The sequence below is a fragment of the Tamandua tetradactyla genome, chromosome 1 (genome assembly GCF_023851605.1).
Source record: "Tamandua tetradactyla isolate mTamTet1 chromosome 1, mTamTet1.pri, whole genome shotgun sequence".
Taxonomy (NCBI): Eukaryota; Metazoa; Chordata; class Mammalia; order Pilosa; family Myrmecophagidae; genus Tamandua; species Tamandua tetradactyla.
Window position 1 is genome coordinate 28095786 of NC_135327.1, and position 23396 is coordinate 28119181.

Consider the following 23396-nt stretch of genomic DNA (forward strand, 5'->3'; position numbering starts at 1 on the left):
TATTATCAGTCACACACATGCCCACTCCATGCATTTCAGTTTGTTTAGATGATGACGATAATGTTATAACAGCAACAGTTAACCCTTTTGTGCACTATGCACACAGTCCTCTGCTAAGTGCTTTAGATCTTCATCTCCTGTAATTTCTAGAATGGCCCTGTAAGGTAGATATTGTAATAATCTCCATTTTATAGATCAGGAAATGAGGCTGAGAGAACCTGACTTGCAACTGGATCACACTGATATTAAGCAGTGGCTCCAGTAAAATCTGTCCTGTGCCTAATTCCCCTGTAAGCCAAACCTTACAAACATCTCTGATGACAGTGTCTCTCCTCAATGACACCTCTCCTCATTCTTTCCCAAATGGATTGTCTCATATCATCTGTCCTTTATCTTCTTAAAGCCCATCAGAGTTCTTTTAGGGCAATATGCTCTGCCTCATAGAACAGTGTGTTCATATGGGGGTCTAGCTTCCTAGATTTTACACTTTGAGTCTTACTTCCACATTTATCCTTTCCCGCACCAACAACTGTCTTTCATATATTCAGTGTTAAATTAAAAATACTTGTTGAATGATATTGCTCTGTGCCCAAGGAACCTTCCAGAAGCCTCTATTATGACACAGATTGTTCTATAAAACTTCTTTTCAGCATACTTAAAAAAATCTTTCTGCTGTTTAGGGATCTGTAATTGACAAGCTGTTTTTGGTTTATATGATAATAATTAGTGGAAGAACAGTAACAATATGCTTACCCAAATAATAACATTCCTTAACTATTTTTAATTGATATTATTCAAACACACACTTTACATGGATTATCTCATTTAATGCTCACTTTGTGGAGTAGCTATTATTGTTGTTGTTGTTATCCACATTTTACTGTTGATGAAACCAAGGCCAGAGAAGAAGTTGTCCCAGCCACAGGGCAGGATTGGGAGGCAAGTAACCTGCCTCCAGAGCCAGATTCTATACCTTCAGAGATGCCAAATTCATCTCATTTTCTTTTCCAGAAACAAGAAGTTTCAATAAATTTTGTATCCTTGAGTATTTTTTTTAATTGAGCCAGTTGATATAGGCAAAAAAAATCATTAAAATTAAGTGTTGATTATAGCTATCACCACACAGATAACCTCTTCTGCCATTTTTCACAGGGGATATTAAGAATGACTATATAGTTTCTATTCCATTTCTAGGTGAATAGAAAATATATTTATAATTCAGTATAAATGCTTTTCATTTGGAATTATATTTCTAAATTTTTATTAAAAGTTTCTAACATGTTGGTTTAAGGTTCTGTAAATAGCTTGGTTGCAAAGCAGCATACAGTAAGTGTAGGTTTACAGGGAATTCGGGACATCCAAAGCTGATAATGCATAATGGATTCCTGCCAAGAAGTACTCAGTCCCAACCTCTTTTGTTGTTTTGCAGACTCTACCACTCTATTCCTTAAAAACAGACTTCAAAATATTTTAAAGGCATGTCCATCTAAAACAGTGGAAGTAATTAAGTGAACAATGGAGATTCTGCCAGCAGATGGCGACACTGGCATGCTTTTACAGGATGTTTCCTTGCGATACATATTTTTAAATGGGAAACAGAAGTCCATTTTGCGAACAGAAGTAAATGTTTAATGATATTTTACTACAAAACATTCGTTGAAAACAGTTTTAAGGCACATGCACATGTGTTTAGCTTTTAAAGCATCAGTTCTTTTCAGCTTCATTGGACAGGTATCTGCTTACAACTAACATTTCAACTGATACACTTCTCATTAAGGAAGTCATGAATGGAAATCCTGGAGTGTTTAACCTACTTAGTAAAAAGTGCACTAAGTTTTGTTTCATTAAATTATGACTTCTGAAATCACTTAGCATTACCAATTGTGACAGTTAAATTTCCCAGAAACCTTGAGGTGGTACAAGCAGCTTTTTTTTTTAAGAAAAAAAATGTTTTATTCATTTTAATAAACAAATCCCAAACCGAATGTTTTTTCTTGATTAAAATTATGGAATTATGCTAAATTAATATGGTAGATGATGGTAAAGAAGGAGGTCTGTTGTCACTTATTTTAAATAACTGCCTATTTCATAGTAATCTTTTTAAGAAATAAATCTTAAGAATTCTGATTCTAGATGGTTCCCCAAGAGCTGACATCTTACTTTTTCATCTGCATATAATATAAACAGTTAAACCAAACTCTAGTGTATTTTTTTGCTCCCCTACTGTTTCTATTTCCGAAATAATTGAAAATTATTTTAAGTAAATTCCCAATCTTAAACTTGAAGTGAACTTAATCATCCAAATTCATTGTATCTGCAAGTCCTTTTCAATTTTATTTCAAATTTTGAAAATCTTAGATTTTTCATTCCTTTCCATTTAACAGCATATCATAATCCAAACATTTTCTGATTGAAATGTATATTTCTAAGTAAGTTTTTTTTTTTTACAAAACTTGTCAAAGTTCCATGATATTATTTGATGTTAAGGGAGGAAGTATGGCATAAAATTGAAAGGAAATTTTTTGTGATTTATAAAACTGTCTTCAGAATTTTTGGTAGCCTCATAAATAAGTCAAGATGACAGCATACCAGTATGTTCTCAAAATGAAATCTTGGGTTCTCATGAGGCCAGGGAATGTAACCAACTTGTGAACAGCATAGGCTTGCATCAGAGAGCTCTTGATTTGACGCCTAGCCAACAACAGAAACAGTAGATCTTTCCCCAGCAGAGTGTGTGCCAGATCACACATGAGTACCTTATATATACCAATGCAGTGGTTAAAAGTGACTCTAGGATTCAAGCCCCTGTTCTATGACTTATTAGTTATGTGACCTTAGGAAAGGTACTTCACCTCTCCTTGCCTTTGTTTTCTCATCTGTACAAATGGGGATGATGATAAAAACACCCAGCTATTGGGTTTCTGTGAAAATGAAATGAGTTAATGTTTGTAAAGTGCCTTAAAAAATGCCTGGCATATAATAAGTGCTATGTGGGTGTTTTCTACCACCATTATATCATCTTATTTAGTTATTTCTATCACCTCTCAAACAGCGCCAGCTTCGTGGGTGCAAAACCTATGCATTCACATAGGGCCCCATGCTAAGAAGCTCCCTGGGCTTGGTTTAATCTCTGCTGTCATCGTGAAATTCTTAACATTTCAGTGAGGGACCCCAACATTTACATCTTGTGCTGGGCCCCACATATTCTACAGCTGCTTCTGCTCTTGAGTCAGGTGTATTTACCCCATTCTTCCATGTTCCTGCTATGTAACTCTGGACAAGCAACATGCTCATTGTTCTTACCTATAAACTACGGATGCTATTACTAACCTTACAGGGTTCTTGAGAGAATTATATAAGATAACGTGTGAGCAGTGATTGGCACACAAAAGTTCACAGAAATGATATCTATTATTATTACCATTTATCTTTATAAAATAACTAGCCCAATGTTTTTGTACTTCTATAAATACATATTCTTGCTTACAGTTACAAGAAACTGAATGCAGTTAGAGGTTTACTAAAAGTACAGAATGAAATCTTAACACTCATCTCTGGGAATAAATTACAGGGGGGTTGGAGAATGCCTTCTTAAAATGTGAGGCCTCTTGTATATATGTTATTTTTCACAAAAAAAGAAAGAGAAAAAGTTGATTGTGATGATAAAAAAGTATTTAAGTCCTCTAGCCCCTATATTCCGGAGCAGCTAGAAGGAAAAATCTAAGAGGATCGTATGGTAGCCCATGACAAACTCTGGGATCTGTCCTGTAACCGCTTGTGGAAGAGAGCTTTGAAAACTGTTGCTTTTTTATTTCTTTGCTTTGTATATATGTTATACTATATAATAAAAGAAGTTTAAAAAAATGTGAGGCCTCTATAGATCTTAAAACTGAAGAAGTTCTTTATTCTATAAATCTAGACTAGAGAAGAACTCAGGTGAATTTGGGCAATAACCCAAAAAGTCCTGAAGAAAAAGCTTTAAATGAGTGACAGCATCAATAAAACATATGTTCAAAAACAATATAAAACAAAGCACTGGGGTGCAAGGATATATAGTTCAGGGGTAGAATACTCGCCTGCCATGCGGGAGACCCGGGTTTGATTCCCAGTCCATGCACTTCCCCGAAAACAAACAAACAAAAAGCCAACTAACCAGCCAAACAAAAATTCAACAAATGGTGCTGCAGTAACGGGATACTCATATAGAAAAATAATGAAATGTGACCCTGCCATACAGTGTACAAAAAAAAAAGAGAGAGAGAGAGAAAGAAAACAAAACACTGAATTCTCCATCAACCCAGACACATTCATAACAACCTTTACTAATTTCACAGGTACCTGGATGGGTTATGGCCCATATACTATGAAGGCAAAGGAAAAAGAAACTAGGCAGAAACACTGACAGATAATTCATCCGCAACATCATAAATTTAGGTTATTATTATTATTTTTTATTATTGTTTTGCTACTAACAAGATATTTCATACCTTAACATTAGTTATATTGCAGAAGGTAAAGTATTTATGCAGAACTTTATATTGTGTATAAAAATTAATTTTCAAATAAGTTTTAAAAGTGAATATAACACATATTCTTTTTTAATTTTCTTAAATCATAGGATAGAAATCAGTCTATACAGAGAAAGATAAAATAAAGCCCTCTAAAGAAAATTAGACACATTGTTTTGAGAAAAAAAATAATTAACTGTGAATTATTTTATTTTACCTTAACACCATTAAGAATATATGGTTCTTTCACAACATCATTACCATCTAAAACAAAACTAATGAAAAGCCTCTGGAAATCACAGTTCTACTGATATATTTTTATATCCATCCTCCAAATTTTAATTTGTTAGGTAAGTACACTCTGGAAAGATACTCGGACGATATGAAGGTCAAAGCTTGAATTTCTGCTTTCATTTTAGAGTCTGCCATTATTTCCATCTGCCCATTAAAGTAAAATATAGTCATACCAGAGTTTTTTGCTGCAGTTCTGTCAATTCAACAAACTAGTAAGTCTAGAATTACATTATTCTATTTTCCAAAATCATGAGCAATCGTCTTTAGGGTCAGCTAGAATATTCTAGAGCTGTTATAGCTAAAAATATCAGGAATGATGGTTCTTAATGTGAATGCCTTTACAAATTAGAAATGGTAATGGGCTCTCTAAAATAATTTCTTCCTCTCCCCATGCCACTCCAAACTATGATACAGCTATATTCAAAGAGTATCAACTAGAAGGATAAAAAATGAGACCATCTTCATTCTGTTGCTCTTACCTTTTAGCATTCATACGATTCCAAATTTCAATAACTATTTAGCACTAACATTAATTGTGTGTTATGTAAAATTTCAAGGAGGATATTTTCAAAATACTATACAATAGTCACTTACTATACAAAGTAAAAGCACTTAAACATATAACATTTGAATTTAAAAAGGAGACATACTTCTTTCCTCCAAAGTGGCTGGCAGGTAACATAAGGTCTCTTCAAAATGCTGTCAAGTTTCATTTGGTCCTGTTTTGTCAGTGGAATTAAAGACTCTCTTGGTACATTTAATCTGGAAAATAATAGATGGAAAAATCAGTAAAAAACAAAGTGTCCCTATAACATAAAGGTAATTTATATTCACCTGTACGTACTGCACTGTTTCAAGAAACTTGGAAATAACGGATAAGAAAATTAGTACAGATCCATCTTTTAAATCTAGAATTAGGGGGATTTGGCATGCCCTAGACCAATAAGTTTTCAAGTTCAGAGTGGAAGTCTGTGTTCAACAGTAAATAAGATTCTACTCTCAAGTTTTTGTTTTCCTTCTCCTCACAGTCATGGGATGATGACGGAAAGATAGATATTAGTTATAAAAACAAATGCCTATAGTTTGAAGACCATGTATATCAATACCAGGACAGTTTAATGATGGACACAGACAGCCTTAAAGAGCCGAACTTTCTGGAACAGGGGGCTTCAATATGCACAGCTGGTGGCTCAGATTCACTGAAGGATTTTAGGTTCCATTGAGTACTTGGCTTTTTTTGTAATTATTGAGAATTCTGGGCCATGGAAATTAGTCTATCATACTTCACTTACACATTTGCACACATAGGCTATCTATTTTAAATTTGAAGAAAAAAATTGTAGGTTTATCTTGGTATGCGTTTTAAAGTAGAAGATGAGAGGTCCAGGATTTATGGCATGGGCAACTTTTTGAAGTAACAAATTTCGGGTTTCCCAGGACAGCTCCAGTTTCAAATAGTCTTCTTCAATGTCCCCATAATTAGGACCATTTGCCAGTGGCAGCTCCTGGATACAGGAGTGACAACGAGATTGAAAGGGAAGACCAGGGATTTCTGTTGAAGCCATGTTTGTGAGGCTACCACACTGACTCTTTTTTTAAATGCAATTTTAGTGAGATGTCACATATATAATCATCCAAAGTATACAATCAATGGTTCACAGTATCATCATATACATAACTGTACATCCATCATCACCGTCGATTTTTTAAAACATTTTCATTGCTCCAAACACAATAAAAATAAGAAAATAAAAGTAAAAGAGAACACCCCAAACCTCCCATACCCCCGGTACCCCCCTACTATTTATTTATTTATTGTCTTTATTTTCTTACTTATCTGTCCATACACTGGATAAAAGGAGTCGTCACAAGGTTTTCACAATGACACAGACTGACTTTCTTTTGATAGTATATTTATTTGGAATGGCTTCGGGGAGCACTGATGGAATTTATAAGGAGCAACTAGAGTTTCTCCAACCCCCCACCTTAATAATTATTAGATCACTTCTACTGAAATTACTTTAGAAATGGTCTTCATAAAAATAGATTGCCGCCAAGTTTTTTTTGCGTTTTAATTTTTTTACTATGGCACATACACTAAATTGAACAAAACTGTGATTCACTAGAGTGTAAATATCCAACAAGCTAAAACTGAATGTTTTCTCTTGTGGCCTCATTTTATAAGAAAAGGTCAATCACCCCAAACCTTGTTCGTATTACATAATTAGGAAACAAGCACCTGTTTCCAAGGATTGCTAACTGCTTAAAGAAATCCACTGAACATTTTAAAGTTAATTTTCATTAGCTAATGAAAATAATAAGGTAGCTTTTTAAAATATCACATTAGCAAAGATGAAAAATGGTGAAAAAAAAATGCCCTAGGTACTGAGGAACAGGCGGAAAAGAAAATAGTTACCTCTCCAGAAGGCAATTAAAGTCTCAAAAATGCGCATACCCTTTGACCTAGCAATTCTTTCGAGAATTCAGCCTAAGGGACTAGTCAAAGATGCAGGCAAAGATACAGTAACAAGAGGGTCCACTAAAGCACTATCAGCGCAGAAGATTTGGAAAGCACCTAAATGTCCAAATATGAGGGACTGGCTCAATAAACACTGGTACATCTAGCACTGGAACTCAGTAATAGAAGACATTAAAATGAAGTCACAGAAGAAAAATGTATTTATTGATATGGACACGTGATTACTGTGTCATGTGAAAAAAGCAGGTTACAAAATATTAGAGTATGATCCTATTTTTGTGAAAGAGTTTCCACGCACAGAAAACAATTTAGAAAGGTACTGGCAATGTATTAAAGGTGTTCATCTCTAAGTGAATTTTATTTTGTTATTTAACGAGATTTGTATCTATAATGAACTTATATATTAAACTTGTCCAAACTTTAGGTTCTCAAACTTTAAGTAATCTTAAAATGAGATACTTTAATGAAATTTAAATTTTAAACATATGAAAGAATTGATTCATATTTGGGATGATTTGCTATACCTTCTATAGAGCATATAATAGCAAGTGATGTTGCCAATGATCACGTTTAATTAGATTCAATGTATTATACTTCTAATTACAAAAAAATTGCAAAATGTTTTAACCATAAAACATAAAACAAAAACATTTCCCAGTTGGCTGAAAGTTCAATTAACCAACTCCACTTGTTAAGTATTTTAGCAATTAAAACTGAAGCATTGATGAATGTTTAACTCATAAGTACATAATTGAGGCATAGAGAACAATATGAATGAATAAAAACATTAAGAGTGTCTCTTGTAATGATTTTTTAGGCTTATTGTGGTATACTATAGTTAATTATCATTTTAAATGTCCTAGTTCTGCTAAACCTTCTAACCTTTTAATATCAGAAGGAAGGAGACCAAGCCATCTGATAGCAGGAACTGTGAGATTATGAGCTTCAAAAGACATAGACTAAAATAAAGAGCAAAAAGTATATTAGAACAGGCTAAATTGCAAAGAACAATAATACTTATTTTATTAGAGTAGTTGTAGGTTTATAGAAAAGTCATGCAGAAAAGTCTGCCATAAACTTCGGGGACACTTCAGATGTATACCAGTGGTTCCCAAACTCTAGCATGCCTCAGAATCACATGGAAGGCCCCGCCTACCCCTAGAGATTCTGATTCACTAAGTCTGGATGGGGACTCAGGTTTCCATTCTAACAAGCTCTCAGAAGATACAGATGCTGCTGGTCTGGGGACCACACTTTTAAGAATCCCCAATGTACGTTCACTGCAGACTCTTGTGAGGATATTTGATGGTGTGTTCATTTCTCCTTACAGTGGGAGAAAAGAGAATCGCAAAGTGAACATTCAAGTTATATGTGATATTGAGGTTATGTTATTGTCACTCTGGGGCCCCACAGTTACTTTGGCAGACAGGGAAGATGGAAGATTGCAATCCATCTTGTCCGCCGCTAATACTGCTCTGCCACCGAGGTTTCCTTGATCATGTGAAAGCTGGAGTCCAGCCATTGAAACAGATTGGCCCCAGTATAGGATATTTAGCTTCCCTGACACATTTTGTGGGCCCTCAAGTTACTAAAGGGTGATAAGTCAAGAGAACGCAGAAATAGGACCGGTGAATATAAAATATCTAAACAGTGGAATAAGGAAAAATACCTTGCAGTACTTACCATAGATCCATACTTATAGATGCACATTATTTCTATGCCTGTTAAAAGAAAGCTAATTTTAAGAGTGGCCTTCTTGTACATTACAGGTTTGGTAATTTGCATTCAACATCTAACATCTGTAATTTGTATTTCACATATCATTAATGAAAATTTATAATTCTCAGTCTACTATGGCAAAAAATAGCAATAAATTGCCTTAAATGATTACCATCCTTAATTTTATCTAGTAATCATAAGGTTTTAAAATATTTCATTAAAAATGTTCTGAGAACAGGGTAAAGAAATGAAACAAAATAAGGCATCAGTGGCTAAGAGATTTCAAAGTCGAGAGGCTATTCTGGAGGTTACTCTTATGCAAGCTTCAGCCAGATATTGCTAATTGCCATGGTATGCCAAGCCTCAACCAACAGTATTCCTGAAAACCTTAAAGAATACCCAGGGCTCTATCTGAGACTCTTATATAAAAGTTTCACTCACTAAATTTATTTTTCAGAAACTTAAAACCTCCAGACAGTTCTTAGGCCACATAAGCCCTGAAACTCAGAGGTACCAGTCTCCCCAACAGTATCAACTGTTAGAAAGGTCATTGCCCAAACATCCCTACAGATTGTAGAAGGATCAAAGGAGAACGAGCAGTTCTAACAGAGACGACACGATTTAGCAAATGAGTTTGACTACTGAGTCATTATACTGATATTTCTTTCTTTTTTTTTTTTTTTTTTGCATGGACAGGCACTGGGAATTGAACCCAGGTCTCTGGCATGGCAGGCAGGAATTCTGCCACTGAGCCATCGTCGCACTGCCTTATATTGATATTTCTTCTTAATCTCCAGTGTCTTAGAGCAGCTAGAAAAAAATACCCGAAATTGTGGAACTGTAATCCATACCATATATCAAAATTTGTTCTATAACTACCTGTTAAAACGTACTTTGAAATTTACCACTTTTTTGTAAATATATTATATTTCACAATAAAAATGTTAAAAGCATTCTGAGAACAGCAGAAACCGCATTTATAAATATGATGTAATTATGATTATTCTTTCAAATAGTCAGTGATAAATTACCATGTGGATCAGCATCTACAAGAGTGAAGACGGGAATGTGAAATGTATCCCACAGCTTCTTGACCAAAAGTCTTGTGTTCAGATCAGGTACTCCCTTTCCCTAAAAGTAAGATTGAAATTACACATTTTGATTCCAAGAGAATGAAATGGACAAAAATACCCCCTTATTTCATCAGTAATTTAAAATTTAGACCACCCCTCCTTGATCTCAGGTGTGAAAGAGGGGTTTGACTGTGAAGAAATGTACAGTATATACAACAGGGCATAAGAACCCATATACGTTCATAACTTTAACTCAATTATTCCATTCCTAGAAAATGATATAAGGAAGTATTTCAGCAGAAACAGAAATAAAATAATAAAATTCCCATACAGTTAATGAGGTTCACTGCAATATTACTTACAATTATTGCAAATAACCACAATATTACCGCCAAGTTCTATAAATAGCCAGAATAGCTAACACCAGGAGCGGACAGCAGGGGCCCAGCACAGGGGGTCAGTGACCAGCTGGTGGACAGACAGCCTGGACGCGCAGCCTGGCTCTGCCACTTAGCGGCATAAACCCGAATGAGTCATGAGAACTCTCTGTGCCTCGTTTTCCTCACTGGTAAAATGCAGATAACATAGCCCCTCCTGAGGTTATTATAGGAACCAAATTATTTAATAATCATAAAGTGCTTAGATGAATACCAGGTTTAAATTTAGAGTTTAATAAACCCTAAATGATTCTGTTACGGAGTCATTAAAAAAATAATTAACTAGAAAAGTAATTCAAAGAGCATTATGGTAGAGTTCAGGGAGAAAAGCAGGAAACCAAATGAAACACAGAGCAGAGGAAGGTAGAGATGGAGACATTAAAGAATGGCTTTGGCTCAGATAGTTCTGAGTCTGAATTCTCTCTCTGCCAGTTGCTTGTGGTGTGATACTGAGCACGTGTCTTACCCCTTTAGGCCGTGGCTGTCTCACACACTATAGCAATGAGGAGCTGAGCTAGCTGGGTCCATACCCCACTTTTGACCAGCCATATGGTGCTCAAGCACCTTCCTGCATCCCCATTCCCTATGGGGATGATGACAGTACCTAACTCGTAGGGACAAGTCCATGTGTGGAAAAAGAACAATAAATGCAAACTCGTGTTACGTCCAGTGCTTGGCAGCATTGCTGGCACAGCAACATACTTAGTGAATAGCAGTGTGTTTTGTTTTTTTCTTTGGGAAAAGATAACAAACACATGGACACAGTAAAGGAGCAGAACGGTACCAATGCGCATTGAGCAGAAAATGACTTCCATTCAGTCTGGCCCTCGATTCCCAGCTCCCTTCTTCAGAGACATTTGCCATCAGATCAGCTTCTGGTGGGGATTCCCAGCCGTAATCACAACAATTACCAATGGACACCGCGATGGTGCCACCACAGAGCAATGTGTGCATGCATTCAGGCAAGGACTAGAAGGCAGCACGCAAGCAGAAAGACTGGGTAAATTAACCAGAAGGCAGCATGCAAGAAGAAAGGCATGTGCCTTTTCCCTCTTTAAAGTCATGTTTTTTAAATAACCACTGTTATCTCATCTTTTCACCCTCAATGTGACAGATGAGCATGTTTTATATGTGTCTCCAAAACAATAGTACCGGGGTTCAGGCATAAGGGTTCAGGCCACCACAGATTTCTTCATCTTTAGTGAGTAGGCTTCAGGTCAGTCTGGCAAGCTTGTCCTTCCACCATGGAGGCATAAGAGGATGAGGGCACTGAGTCAGAGAGCCTTAGGACATACCCACAGAAAGATCGTCCATTTCAGGGTTCAACTACTGCTTTATAACATAATTTATGAGGCCTCAGTCTGCATTTTCCATTTCACTGTTGTCCCTTAACTTCAAAGTAGACAGAATTTTCTAGAACACTAGAATTTCCTGCTAGCATCTCAAACACATACTTCAAAAACAACACTCAAAAGTTCTCTTCCCTGAAGAACTAAACCTTCCTGCCTACTTGTCCTGCAGTTATCAGTGGTGAGACCGTGGCAAGGTTCCATCGCTCAGGGTAATTCTGACTTATTCCTCATATCCCGTTGCCACCAAGTTCTTCTGAATTATCCTGAAAATGCCCTCTGTTCCAGTCTTTAACCCCTTTTCATCCTTACACCAAGATAACCACAGCAGTCTCCTGGTGGCCTCCCAGTTATTTCCTTCCTCACCAATTCAAAACCATTTGTCAGATACCTCCTTGGGACTGGTCAGGCCTTCCTTACGCTGGCCCCTACCTGGCCACCTCTCCAGGGCAGCACTCCTCACTGCTCCCACGAACATCACACTTACTGTTTATCCAATAAGCCAGAAGAATTTTAAGTAGATAAGACTTTTTCAAAGAATTAAGTTTTCATACAGGTCTGTAAAAGCTGAAAGGGACTGGGACATCAGGCAGGGAACCTGACTCATTCTGTTACTTTGTAGTCAGTCCTTCAACCTAACCAATTCCAAGCTTCTCTTATTCATTCCCACCTCTTTCTTTCCTACTCCAGATTTCATCCATCACTCCAGCTGTATGCATGCCTCCCACGTCACCTCTGCAGCTGGAAACACCACACCTCTGCCAAATGATGCTTGTGGTTCCCGTTTGTTACCTCAACCACAGGAACTATTATGTACGCTCTGGGTCCATTGCTATTCTTTGCACACTGATTAAAAAAAAACATCCGAATGAACAAAATTACCTGGTACTCAAAACTGTGTGAGAGAGAACAAAAAGGAACTCTGTTAATACCAGCAGACAAAGCTCCAGAGTTACCCTATAAGAGTTTAAACAAGTGGTCTCTGTGGGACCAGGGCGAAGGCTGTATAAGCTCATCCTGGCATTAGAAAATCATTTTTCAGGTAGTTAAGAATTAGGGTGATAGCCTGGATGTTTGGTCAGATTTAAGAATGTTTAAATAAACACCTTGAATATTCTTATTCTAAGTCCCCAAAGGGATGCATCATATCAACAATATAATGTCCAAGCTGTACAGATACTGTTAGAAACCCTTCTTACTAATCACCAAAGCCATACAGGTTAGTCTTGGAATTGTAGTAAACATAGATAATATACCGTAATCATGATGCACGGAGACATTTTTCTGCAAAAGTCATCATCTAGGAGTCGTTGAAATGTTGCGTCTTTTTCTACAACTAATAGAAATTTTGCATCTGTAATTAAATCTGTGAAGTTAAGACTGAACCACAAGTGAATTGAAGACTAAATTTAACCATCAATGAAATAACGGTTCCATATAGGATCCATTCCAAAGCGTACAGTATTTTCATTGTTACCTCTAAATATCTAAAATGGGTATCTTCATATTCAGGAATGTGTCTTTCCCACTGAACAGTGACATGCTAAGAGTAAGGACTGCAGCCAGTTCCTCTTGATGGCTATTGGGGTCTAGCTTGTTTGCTACCCATAACAAAGGCTTGGTTTATCAAAGGAGCAAATGAACAAATGTTTTGAAAGATTAATAGTTTTCTCACTCAAAGGATACTCCGAATTCCTTGAATATTAGATGGCACAGCAACAGCCTAAATTAACAAAACAAGACAGTTTTTATTTTGAATAAGCAAACTATAGCCACATTTTATTATCTATTGCAAAAATCCTATATTTTCATCGACTATACCAGTCATCAGAGATTTATTACTCAGTGAATAAAACAGTCAGAATAAGAAAACAGACACACAACTCAAACTACTTCTCAGTAGGTGAAAATTTTGTGGAAGCCTTGCAGATATGTGGTTTAAAACACAAAAACTGTTAGAGATGAGCAAGACTTCTTTATGCAGACTCTTACAGTCATCACCTTTCTCCCTTCCAAACCGGTAACTTGGCCCTTTCCAAACTGCTGTGCTATTGTAGTACTGTGGGCTCTTTACATACCAAAGTCTGGCAAATTGTTTAGTATTAAAAAACACATTAATTTCAGAACCAGGAAATTGTATGAAGGCTACAGAAATAGCCATGCCACACTCTACCTGAAAGTAACAGTATGTTTTTTTAAAGGAATTCAATATGACATCTAACACTTGGCATATTTGAAACTATGTGATGTAACCCCCCTAAAGCATATACCTATTCATCTTTCAGTTTTATTTTAAAATATCAAACTTAAAACTACATAACAAAGCAGGAAATAAAATACACTTCAAAAACGAAGAATCTGAAAGGCGGTTAGAGCAACATGTGAAAACATTTATGATACTAACCGTCGCACCACTGGTACAATTCACTTTGGTGCCATCTTCTTCAATATAACTTAAGTTGCCAGCAATTAAACCTTTTGATGTAGATAACTGAAAAACAAAAGTCATAGTTGAAAACTTTTTCACTAATATATTTTAGCTCAGATTGGAATTTAAGAAAGGAAAGAAAATAATACGTCTGGGGATTTAGGAATTAAGATTATTTGGCAATTTATCTTTGTTTTATTCATCCAAGGAATACATTAAGAATAGATTAAATTTATAGTGAGAATAATATAATATTAAACGACACCCTAAAATGTCATACATTAAAATTATATTTGGATAGTCACTTTTATACAAAATTTTAATTAACTTCTACTTACTATATGTAGATTCCTTCTCGGTACTTTTAACATACAAGAAATGTCATTGATTATGTTGTCCACAACCGTCTGGCTACCAAAGAGTTGGCTGTCAGTGTAATATATGTCTCTATGAAAATTTTAAATATATATTTTTAATTATCAATATCTCTTTGAATTAACAAATAATGGAATGTTATTTGAAGAAAGCTTTAACTAGATGAAACTCAACATAGGAAGAAAGTAATACTTTTTTTACCTAGAGTCTATAGTCCTATGCAACTTTTCAAAGTTTATAATAAAAGTTAGTGCAACTGAATCTCACACTGCATTCTAAAGATTGATTTAGTAGAATAGTATATTTACCTTTTGGTCGCATAACTGTCACTCTGTACTAATTTATAAATCATGGACAATATTTTAAGAATTAGAGCTGGAAAAGATGCAATAAGCAGGTTACTCGTCACTTCTTTTCTAATAAAAAAGATACTGCTTACAGAAACTACAATGGCATTCATTTTAAAATATAAAAATATTAATAATTTTAAAACAAGGATTTTAACTATGCTCAGTTACCTGTGACAACATTTTTATTATCTTTCCAAAACAGAAAGGTTAAATATAGAATAACAAATAATAGTTGGAAGAATCAGATAAAAACGGAAAGGGTAATTTTCCATTGACCCATATATCTTGAAAAATACATTCATTTTGGAATGCTACTCTACTTCCATGGTTAGTGACAACACAAAATCCTAGAAATTTATTTCAAAGACAAAAGTGGTCTATTAAAGAACAATTACAATTATTTAACGAGGAACAATTAAAAGCTAGGAGGTATTCAAATTTATTTATTTATTATTTATCATTAAAAAAAACTAGGAGAGATTAGTTTACCAAATTTTTGAACTGATTTTGGTGAATCACTTTTGATTTTTCTTGTGCTGCACTGAGATACCATCTGAAGACCCACAGAATCTTCAAACCTGATATTATGTTTAAAACAAGGGAATAAAATGAAAAATAATTAATGTCTAACAACAAACGATATACACTTAATGTCCTCCGCACATCATTTAAATCCCGCATTTCCTCTCCATGTTAGCACTGAAGCTTTGGTACAGTCTTGTTTGTAAGATCAGATCATTCCAGTTGATAATTACATTTTGTGACAATTACAGGCACTAAATGAAGTGTTTAAAATCAATCAATTAAATACCATTTTTATTATATAAATATCATATATCATTTCTAGGAAATGTGTTAGTGTATGTGAAACATTTTCAAATATTTCACAATTTTATTAGCATTTTACTTGTTTTAATGATGGTAATTAAATGGTGATTCCCATTTACCTCCAAAGTTACACAACACGAAATAATTTATATTAATTGCCAAAGTGAACTTCCAAGCCTGTCCTGAAGATGGCAGAACGCATCAGGCAAAGATGCCAGGAGTCGAGGCTTCAAGAGAGGATGAAATCCATCTTGCAAAATATGATGTAAAATATGATTCAAAAGTATACAATTCATATTAATTTTATTGATTGTGAAATATGCAGTGACTAAGGAGACTCAAATTTGCTTTTATTCTACTTTTGTCACCTTTACAGTGTATGAGAACTATTGTGCTTCTCATCAGTTAGTCCAGAAGATTCTACAAGCTAAGGATCTGAAAGAGAAAACGCTATAACTAGGTTCGAGGACTTTGACAAAGTTGTTGGCTAATTTTAACCTTCCTGGACAGAGGACTTAGGCAGGAGGAGAAGACCTGCCGGGAGAAACAGCATTTGAAATAGGTTACTATGTTCAGGATACATTTATTTTGGTCTCTGTACCAGGACTGGTTTTCATTCCCCTGAGCAAGTGGTTTGCTTTAAATGATAATTCCATTGATCATATTTTCTCCTTTTGAGTACTAGAAAGCTTAGTTCCAAGATTGGGGTCTATTTTTAGTAAAACCATCAGACTTCTCCATAGAGTTTTGGAAATCTAACCTCCTGGTGCTCCATCTTACATGCTCTGCTTTGTTTTTCCTTTGTCTTTTCTTTCACACCTACTTCTAGATTACATAACCTTCATGTCATGGTAGGTATTTTGTAAACTTCCTTAAATACTTTTTGGCAGGGTAAAGGCAAGAAAAGGAATAAAATCTGACTAGAACTCTGCTTCAAATAAATCCAAATATGACACACTATTGCATTTAAAAATAAAAATGCAAAATGCCCACTTTATATTTTCCCAGCTTGATCTGTTGTCTATTGTAAATGCAGGTGCTTCATTTTTCGCCAAGCTTGTGATTATGTCTTGGATAATATTTTCTATGGATGCAAGAACTTCAGAACTGAAAAAATAAACACACTGTGATTCAGTCAATTATAGACTAGGCCTTTTTATACATATAACATATATGACATATCTTCAGATCAATACAAGAGTAACCTCTTGCTTCACGGGTTTTTAAAATCCATGCCAATGCTTTCTCCCACCAGATCACATCAGTACTACATTACTACAACAATTGTATTTTCAGTGGTTACTTACAAAGTTTATTTGCTTTTAATTTTAATTCTCAATTATAATTGAAGTCATATTTCCATTTTAGATTAATGACTAGACAATATACTTTATAAATGTGTTTTCATCTTCTCTTCATATTAACCTCCTCTCAACTAGCTGATCTTAAATTCTACGGCTGGAAATTCTACTAATTGTTTTAATAAAACATGTAATTAATTAAAGTGATGTAATAATGCCTTGGAATTTCTTCCCACAGAATTCAACACAAATATATTTCAAAAGAAACACTTCTCCTTGTACCACAATTCCATTTAAATGAATTCCATTTAAAATGAATTTTAAAACCTAATATTTAAAAATATTGAGAGGTTAAAAATGGACTCAAATATCTCATTAATTTTTCCAGTTTGAAAAAAAAAAGTTGTAGAATAACATGATAATCTTAAAATACAAAGTGGCTACTTTACACCTGAAAAGCAAACAAGAGACTCCTCACTTCTTCCCCCCCCCCAAGTTCTACTTCAAACTAAATTCTTTTCTTAAAAATGCTCTTGCTTTTGAGTTTTGTTTGAGCTCAAAAGACAATTAATTTGTTCGGCGATGAAAAAGTTTGCCAATAAACCAGAAAAGCACATCAAGGAAGCAAAACAAAACATTTTAAGTTAAAATGGTCTATTATATAGACATATTTTCAATAATTAATTCCAACTCGGGCAGCTGGAGAGCCCCTGTAATTGGAAAATCTGTACATTCTCTCCAAGTTCATCGACACTTCAAGAAAACCGTTGTCTTTTCAAAAAGTACTTAAAATGTTGACGTTCTTATTCACTTTGAGAAAACGGTTGGTTTATGGAGAACTCACAACATTAATTTTTCCTCACTTTTTCTAAAAAAAGAAAAAACACTTGAAATCTTTAAAATTTTATCAAAAAAAAAAAAAAAGATCTTTTTAAAACAAAGAGTCAAACTGCGCCCCTAACTCCCTGGCCAGTGAGAATTCCACCAGCCGCACGGCCACAGGCTGCTCCTGGAACGTTCTAGAAGGGGAACACGCTAAAAGAGCCCTAGACGCGCAGTCCTCAGGTTTTTTGAGTTCCAAATAATGGTTAAACGCAGAAAGGTATCAGCAGAGCGGTAAACTGCAATGCCCTTTCTCTGGGTTCAGGGCTGACCCCCGAGGACCCCTTCCTGCGCCCCTCTTCTAGTCTGGTCACTTTCCAACTCCTCATACCTAGAGGGGGCGCGGGTGTTCCCGCCAGGGGACTCCCCGCAGCTTCTCCTCAGGGTGGCCAGCAGGGAAGCCCGGTGCTGGTCCAAAGCCTCGAAGACTGAGGCCTGAGGTCCCATCGGTGCAAAAGCCATGACAGCTCACGGGACCAACAGCTACAAGAACCTGAACCCAAATCGCCCCTCCGCTTTGCTCCAAACCCGCAAAGCTCGATAGCCGGTGGCTCGGCACGCCTTTCCCGCGCTTTCTGGCCTGCACAGACGGAGCTGGGCAAACGCATGCGCCAAGTAGCCCTCTCAGGAGGCGTGGCGTGTGCGCCTGCGTGCCAGGGTTTCCTTCTAGTGCGGCCCCGCCCGGGCGGCAAAGCGTTGGGCTCTTGCTCCGCGCTGTGGTCAGGGGAGCTGCCAGGACTGGCAGGGCTGCAGCATGCTTAGGCTGTTAGATTTTCCTGAGATGGTTTTATTTTATGTATTTTTTGTTGTTGCTGTTTAGGGAAAGTTGCACCAATGATTTTTCATTATACCTAATAATTCTGCAGAAAAGAACCATCAGCGCTGGGCACTGGGTTCAGCTGTGATCAAGGTAAACAGGATTCTCGCCCTCACTTAAATAATGGTTGCGCCCATTTCACACACTCTTTCTCTCTGATTCTCATATCAATCCCAGGAAGTTCTTAATATCATCATCCTGATTTTGCAGGGGAGAGAGTGACGTCCATGGAGGTGAGGCAAATTTGAATGAAATTCCCGGCTCAGCCACTTTGTGGGGCTGCCAGATTTAGCAAATTAAAATTCAGGACACCCAGTTAAATTTGAGTTTCAGATAAACAAGGAATACTTTTTTAGAGTAAGCATAGCCCAAGAAACCTTCGGGATATATTTTTACCAAAAAGTTATCTGTTGTTTATCAGAAATTCAAATTGTATTTTATCTAGCAGCTATAACCCTGATCAGCATCTTCCCCTTACAGGCGTGGTGAGCTGTGCTTTCCCCCAACTCTCTCCAAGCCTTCTAGAGCAAAGAATAGGAAATCTGAAGCCCTAGGGAACAGGTTCTCAGTCTGTGGGGCCGTGTCCTTGAGACAGGACCATAGGGAGACACACAGGAACAAGGTCCAAGGCCTGGCTGCAGGCCCCCTCTGTGGAACTCTTTTGTTCTCTCAGTTCCTGGTTATTTGGCATTTTTTAAAACAAAAGCTGGTTTCCCATCCTAAATAACAGCCTCCCTGTGTTCATCGTGGCTCCTTGGCTGTGCTCTCCATGTGCCCAGGGCCTTGCGTGCATCACCCACAAATACTCACCCCTACCCGACACAAGGCAACTCGTGAATTTGGGAACACAGGTGTGAACAGGGCAAGCAGAGACCTCACGTTCAGGAGGCTCAATCTAGGAGGAGGAAGGATTGAGGATAAACAGGTAAACAGGTAGATAACTAAGTTGTGTGATGAGAGGGACATTTAAAATAAATCAACAGCCCTAACATGTAAAAATGATTATTCCCATTTCACAGGTGAAGAAACTGAGGCTTGGAGAGCAATTTTGTGCAGGCCAGCAGAGCTGGGAGGCAAACTGTGACTCCAAATCCATGCTCTTAACCTCTAGGATATGAAATCGTCTGGGGGCTCTGGTTAGAAGTGTGTCAGAATTCCATGGCGGCTTCTTTGGTAGTGGGATTAGCATCTTAGCTGAAAGTCCCTGTGGGCCTCAGTTTTCTCAGCTCTCAGATGAGACCACTGCTGCATGTGGGTTCTCTTGATCATCAGCAATAAGAAACAAATAGAAGGTCCTTGAAGAGAGAGGTGAGCCAGTCATAGCAGTGAGGCTTGTCCACAAACACAGGAACCACTGGGACTAGAATCACTCCTGTCTTTTCTTTCTCTGTGTCTGGCATAACCAGGGTCTAGTGAGGACAGATTTCTGTATCCTTTAGGAGCAGAATCAACCAGAAGCCATTGGGCTTAGGAGATCTGAAACAAAATGGAAGTTCCCAGAAATGGTGAGGGCACAGGGAGGGGATCAAAACAGTAATGTGAACAAACCCATTGTGGGAGTTAGATTCAGATGTCAACTTGGCCAGGTGAAGGTGCCTAGTTCTATTGCTGTGGACATGAGCCAATGGCATGTGAACCTCATCTGTTGCTGATTACATCTGTAGTCCGCTAGGAGGCGTGCCTGCTGTAATGAATGATGTTTCATTTAATTGACTGGTGCTTAAATGAGAGAGCTCAATGTAGCACAGCCCAGGCAGCTCAGCATACCTCACCTCAGCACTAATAGCTCAACCCAGGACTTGGGAGATGCAGAAAGGAATCACTCCAGGGAAAGTTGTTGGAACCCAGAGGCCTGGGGAAAGGGCCAGCAGAGATTGCCCTGTGCCTTCCCATGTAGGAAAGAACCTCAGTTGAAAGTTAACTGCCTTTCCTCCGAAGAACTATATGTTAACGAAATAAATCCCCCTTTATTGAAAGCCAGTCTGTCTCTGGTGTGTTGCATTCTGGCAGCTAGCAAACTAGAACACCCATAATAAACCTGGCGTTCCCGGAGGGAGAAACTGAAGGTGCAGACTTGCAAGGCCTCGCTGGGGCTCCCACAACGCAGACAGAGAAGTGCTGGAGGTGTTAGCAGGTCCTCCAGTCCTTCCCGCGCAGCTGCAGCTCTGCCTTTGGGTCTCCGGGTACCCTACCTCCTCTCAGGTAACTTGTCTGCTCTCTGCAGCTGTTCACATCACCTCTATGTCACAGTTCCCACTCCATGCTGTGCGAGGGAACCAGAAAAACATAATCTGCTCCTAGCAATAGAGTTCAAATGAAACGCAAATGCCAGCTTGTGAGGCAGTCCCTCTACTGCGTTCTTCCCCGCCCCCACCCCCCACCCCCAGACTAGCTAAACTCGGCACAGGGTCCCAGAGCTGCATTTGGGGAAATGAAAAGTTTTACCCCAAAACCCACTGTTGAGTCTTTCCTTAGAACCCGACCTCTTGCCCAGAAATCTGCCTGAGGTCCAGGACCTCTGTGCAGGTTGGAAAGAAGCATCATTGACATTGGGTATAATTCCTGCTTCTGGTTCGAACACCCCCAAAAAGAGTAAGGAGGAAGGGAGGACCACAGAGTTCCTCGGAGCAAACCAGACAGGTGAGAAACAAAGCAGTTTCTTTAGCAAATGTGAGTGAATTTTCAAATATACATTCTTGAAAGAAAACTAGTAGGAAAAATGCCATAATCATTTCTTTACTTCTTGGGGTTGGGGGGGGTGGAGGGTGGTTATAAAGCATTTTTCTTTTGCCTTTTATAAACTTAAAAAATTACGGGATTGATTCATGCTCCTTGTAAAATATTCAAATAATTCAGAAGTGTCTGAAGGAAAAAGGGAAGAAACGCGTCCCTGGCGCGTCCCCTTGCTGCTCCAACTTCCCTGTGCTTTCTTTGCCCTGCCAGTCTTCCCACCTGGAAGTATCCCTGCCTGCCCTAAGGGCCTTTGCACTTTCCCCTCCCTTAGCAGCTTGGAATGCTTTGCCATTTTTCTCCCCCTACTTGCCTGGGTCCACCTCCTCCCTTCCTCCTACTCACCTCAAAAAAAAAAAGAAAAAAAAATCTGGCACAGCTAACTCAGCTGGGTTACATCTCCACCCTCCTTAGGGAAGCTTCCTTGGACCCCCAGGCTCCCCCTGTCTTGACATCCTGCATCTCTCTGCACTGTACACCCCAGGAGAGCAGGGACAGTGGCCATCCTGTGCACACACCCCCGGCCGCCCCCCAGTTCATTACACCTCCTCTGTGATTGGCACACTGCAGGCATTCAGTAAACATTTGTGGAATGAATGAATGAATGAATGAATGAATGAATGAACTAACAAATGAATCACCCTCCCTGGGATTATCTCTGTTACCTACTTGTGTTTCATCCCAGGCATTTTCCTACACGGGTTCAAATAAGCTTCATCCCAGGCATTTTCCTATATGTGTACAAACAAGCTTTTTTAAAAAACATAAATAAAACCCTCCTGTACAGAACTTCTGATGAGGCTACTTCTGCGAATAATAGTAACTACTGTTTACTGATGGTCAGATGGGGGGCAAGGATCCCCTTCTCCCCCACCCCCACAAAGTCTCATCTAGTTCCCTTCCCATTTTCCAGGGGAAGAAGCTGAAGCTCAAAGAAGTGTAAATATCTTGCCTGGTTTCATAGACAAGAAAATGGCAAAGCACTGACAGGAACAGGCCCTGTGTTCTTAGCTGCTGTACAATCCTGCCTCAAAGTCAAGGTAATTAAGTAAGCATTGGCAAATTAAGTTCTTCATTTCTCATCATAAATGATTATATGACAGGATGTGTGATGGGAAACAGATCAATAAAAGAAAGTTCAATTTCATTTTAAGAAAATCCCCCAAACATCTGTGTAAGCCTGCAGGCCCTCCAATGGATGAGGCCATGACATTTGGGGATCTTTATTTTTAGAGAAAGAGGGTAGCACATTGCACTGCCACATACCCACTGCCAGCTTCCGTGACTGTCAGCTCGTGGCCCGGCTCGTTTCATCTAAAGCGTCCCTCCTGTCTCTCCCTCTCCACCAGATAATCTGGAAGAAATCCCAGGCATCATATTAAACCATCCATATATGTTTGTTTTGGGTAGAGTCCTGTCCTGCCGAAACTTGTTGCCGTCCTAACTCCTGGTTGCACTGGACCTTATTTGGAAAGAGGGCCGTTGCAGGTGTAATGAGTTAAGATGAGGTCCTACTGGAGTAGGTGGAGCCCTAAATCCAATGTGACTGGCATCCTTATAAGGAGAGACCCGGATGCAGAGACAGACAAGGAGAGCCCCATAGAGGACAGAGGCAGAGACTGGAGGGTTTTAAGCCTCCATCAGAAACTGGGAGGAGGGGAGGAAGGGTTCCCCACCAGAGCCCTCCAAGAGAGCCGAGTCCTGCCAACACTATGATTTTGGACTTCTGGCCTCCAGAACTGTGGAGAATAAAAATCCATGGTTTTAAGTCACCCAGCTCGTGGGGCTCTGTGGTGGCAGCCCCAGGAAGTGAATGCAATCTCTAA

At 38.1% G+C, this 23396-nt stretch overlaps 1 protein-coding gene and 1 long non-coding RNA gene across 4 annotated transcripts in view; one reads left to right on the top strand and one right to left on the bottom strand.

Annotated features, from left to right (window-relative positions):
- Positions 1 to 4731: 4731 nt before the first annotated feature.
- Positions 4732 to 18612, bottom strand: SPO11 (SPO11 initiator of meiotic double strand breaks). 2 transcript variants are annotated; one of them, XM_077113288.1, is made up of 13 exons: positions 18355 to 18612; positions 16834 to 16947; positions 15502 to 15590; positions 14971 to 15037; positions 14626 to 14734; positions 14264 to 14350; positions 13546 to 13582; positions 13116 to 13225; positions 10032 to 10131; positions 8965 to 9002; positions 8164 to 8240; positions 5453 to 5564; positions 4732 to 4946 (listed from the first exon to the last, which is right to left on the bottom strand). In XM_077113288.1, the coding sequence occupies exons 1-13, from the start codon at positions 18483 to 18485 to the stop codon at positions 4827 to 4829; spliced, it is 1191 nt and encodes a 396-aa protein (XP_076969403.1). In that variant the 5' UTR covers positions 18486 to 18612; the 3' UTR covers positions 4732 to 4826. The 2 variants fall into 2 exon arrangements, with proteins under 2 accessions (XP_076969403.1, XP_076969408.1); XM_077113293.1 differs by lacking the exon at positions 18355 to 18612 and adding an exon at positions 17986 to 18283.
- LOC143644377 (uncharacterized) overlaps positions 18166 to 23396 on the top strand; it is a 42559-nt gene continuing 37328 nt past the window's right edge. For both annotated transcript variants that reach the window (XR_013156661.1, XR_013156659.1), the window contains exons 1-3: positions 18166 to 18243; positions 18844 to 18933; positions 22484 to 22610. This is a non-coding gene — a long non-coding RNA (uncharacterized LOC143644377). The remainder of the gene's footprint in view (positions 18244 to 18843; positions 18934 to 22483; positions 22611 to 23396) is intronic.

Coding starts and splice junctions, on each gene's coding strand:
- SPO11 (XM_077113288.1), bottom strand. CDS start 18,485: ATGGCTTTTGCACCGATGGGACCTCAGGCCTCAGTCTTCGAGGCTTTG. Junction 15,591..16,833: donor TCAAGCTGGGAAAATATAAA/GTGGGCATTTTG, acceptor ACATAATATCAG/GTTTGAAGATTCTGTGGGTC. Junction 15,038..15,501: donor AAAATCAGTTCAAAAATTTG/GTAAACTAATCT, acceptor CATCTTTTCCAG/CTCTAATTCTTAAAATATTG.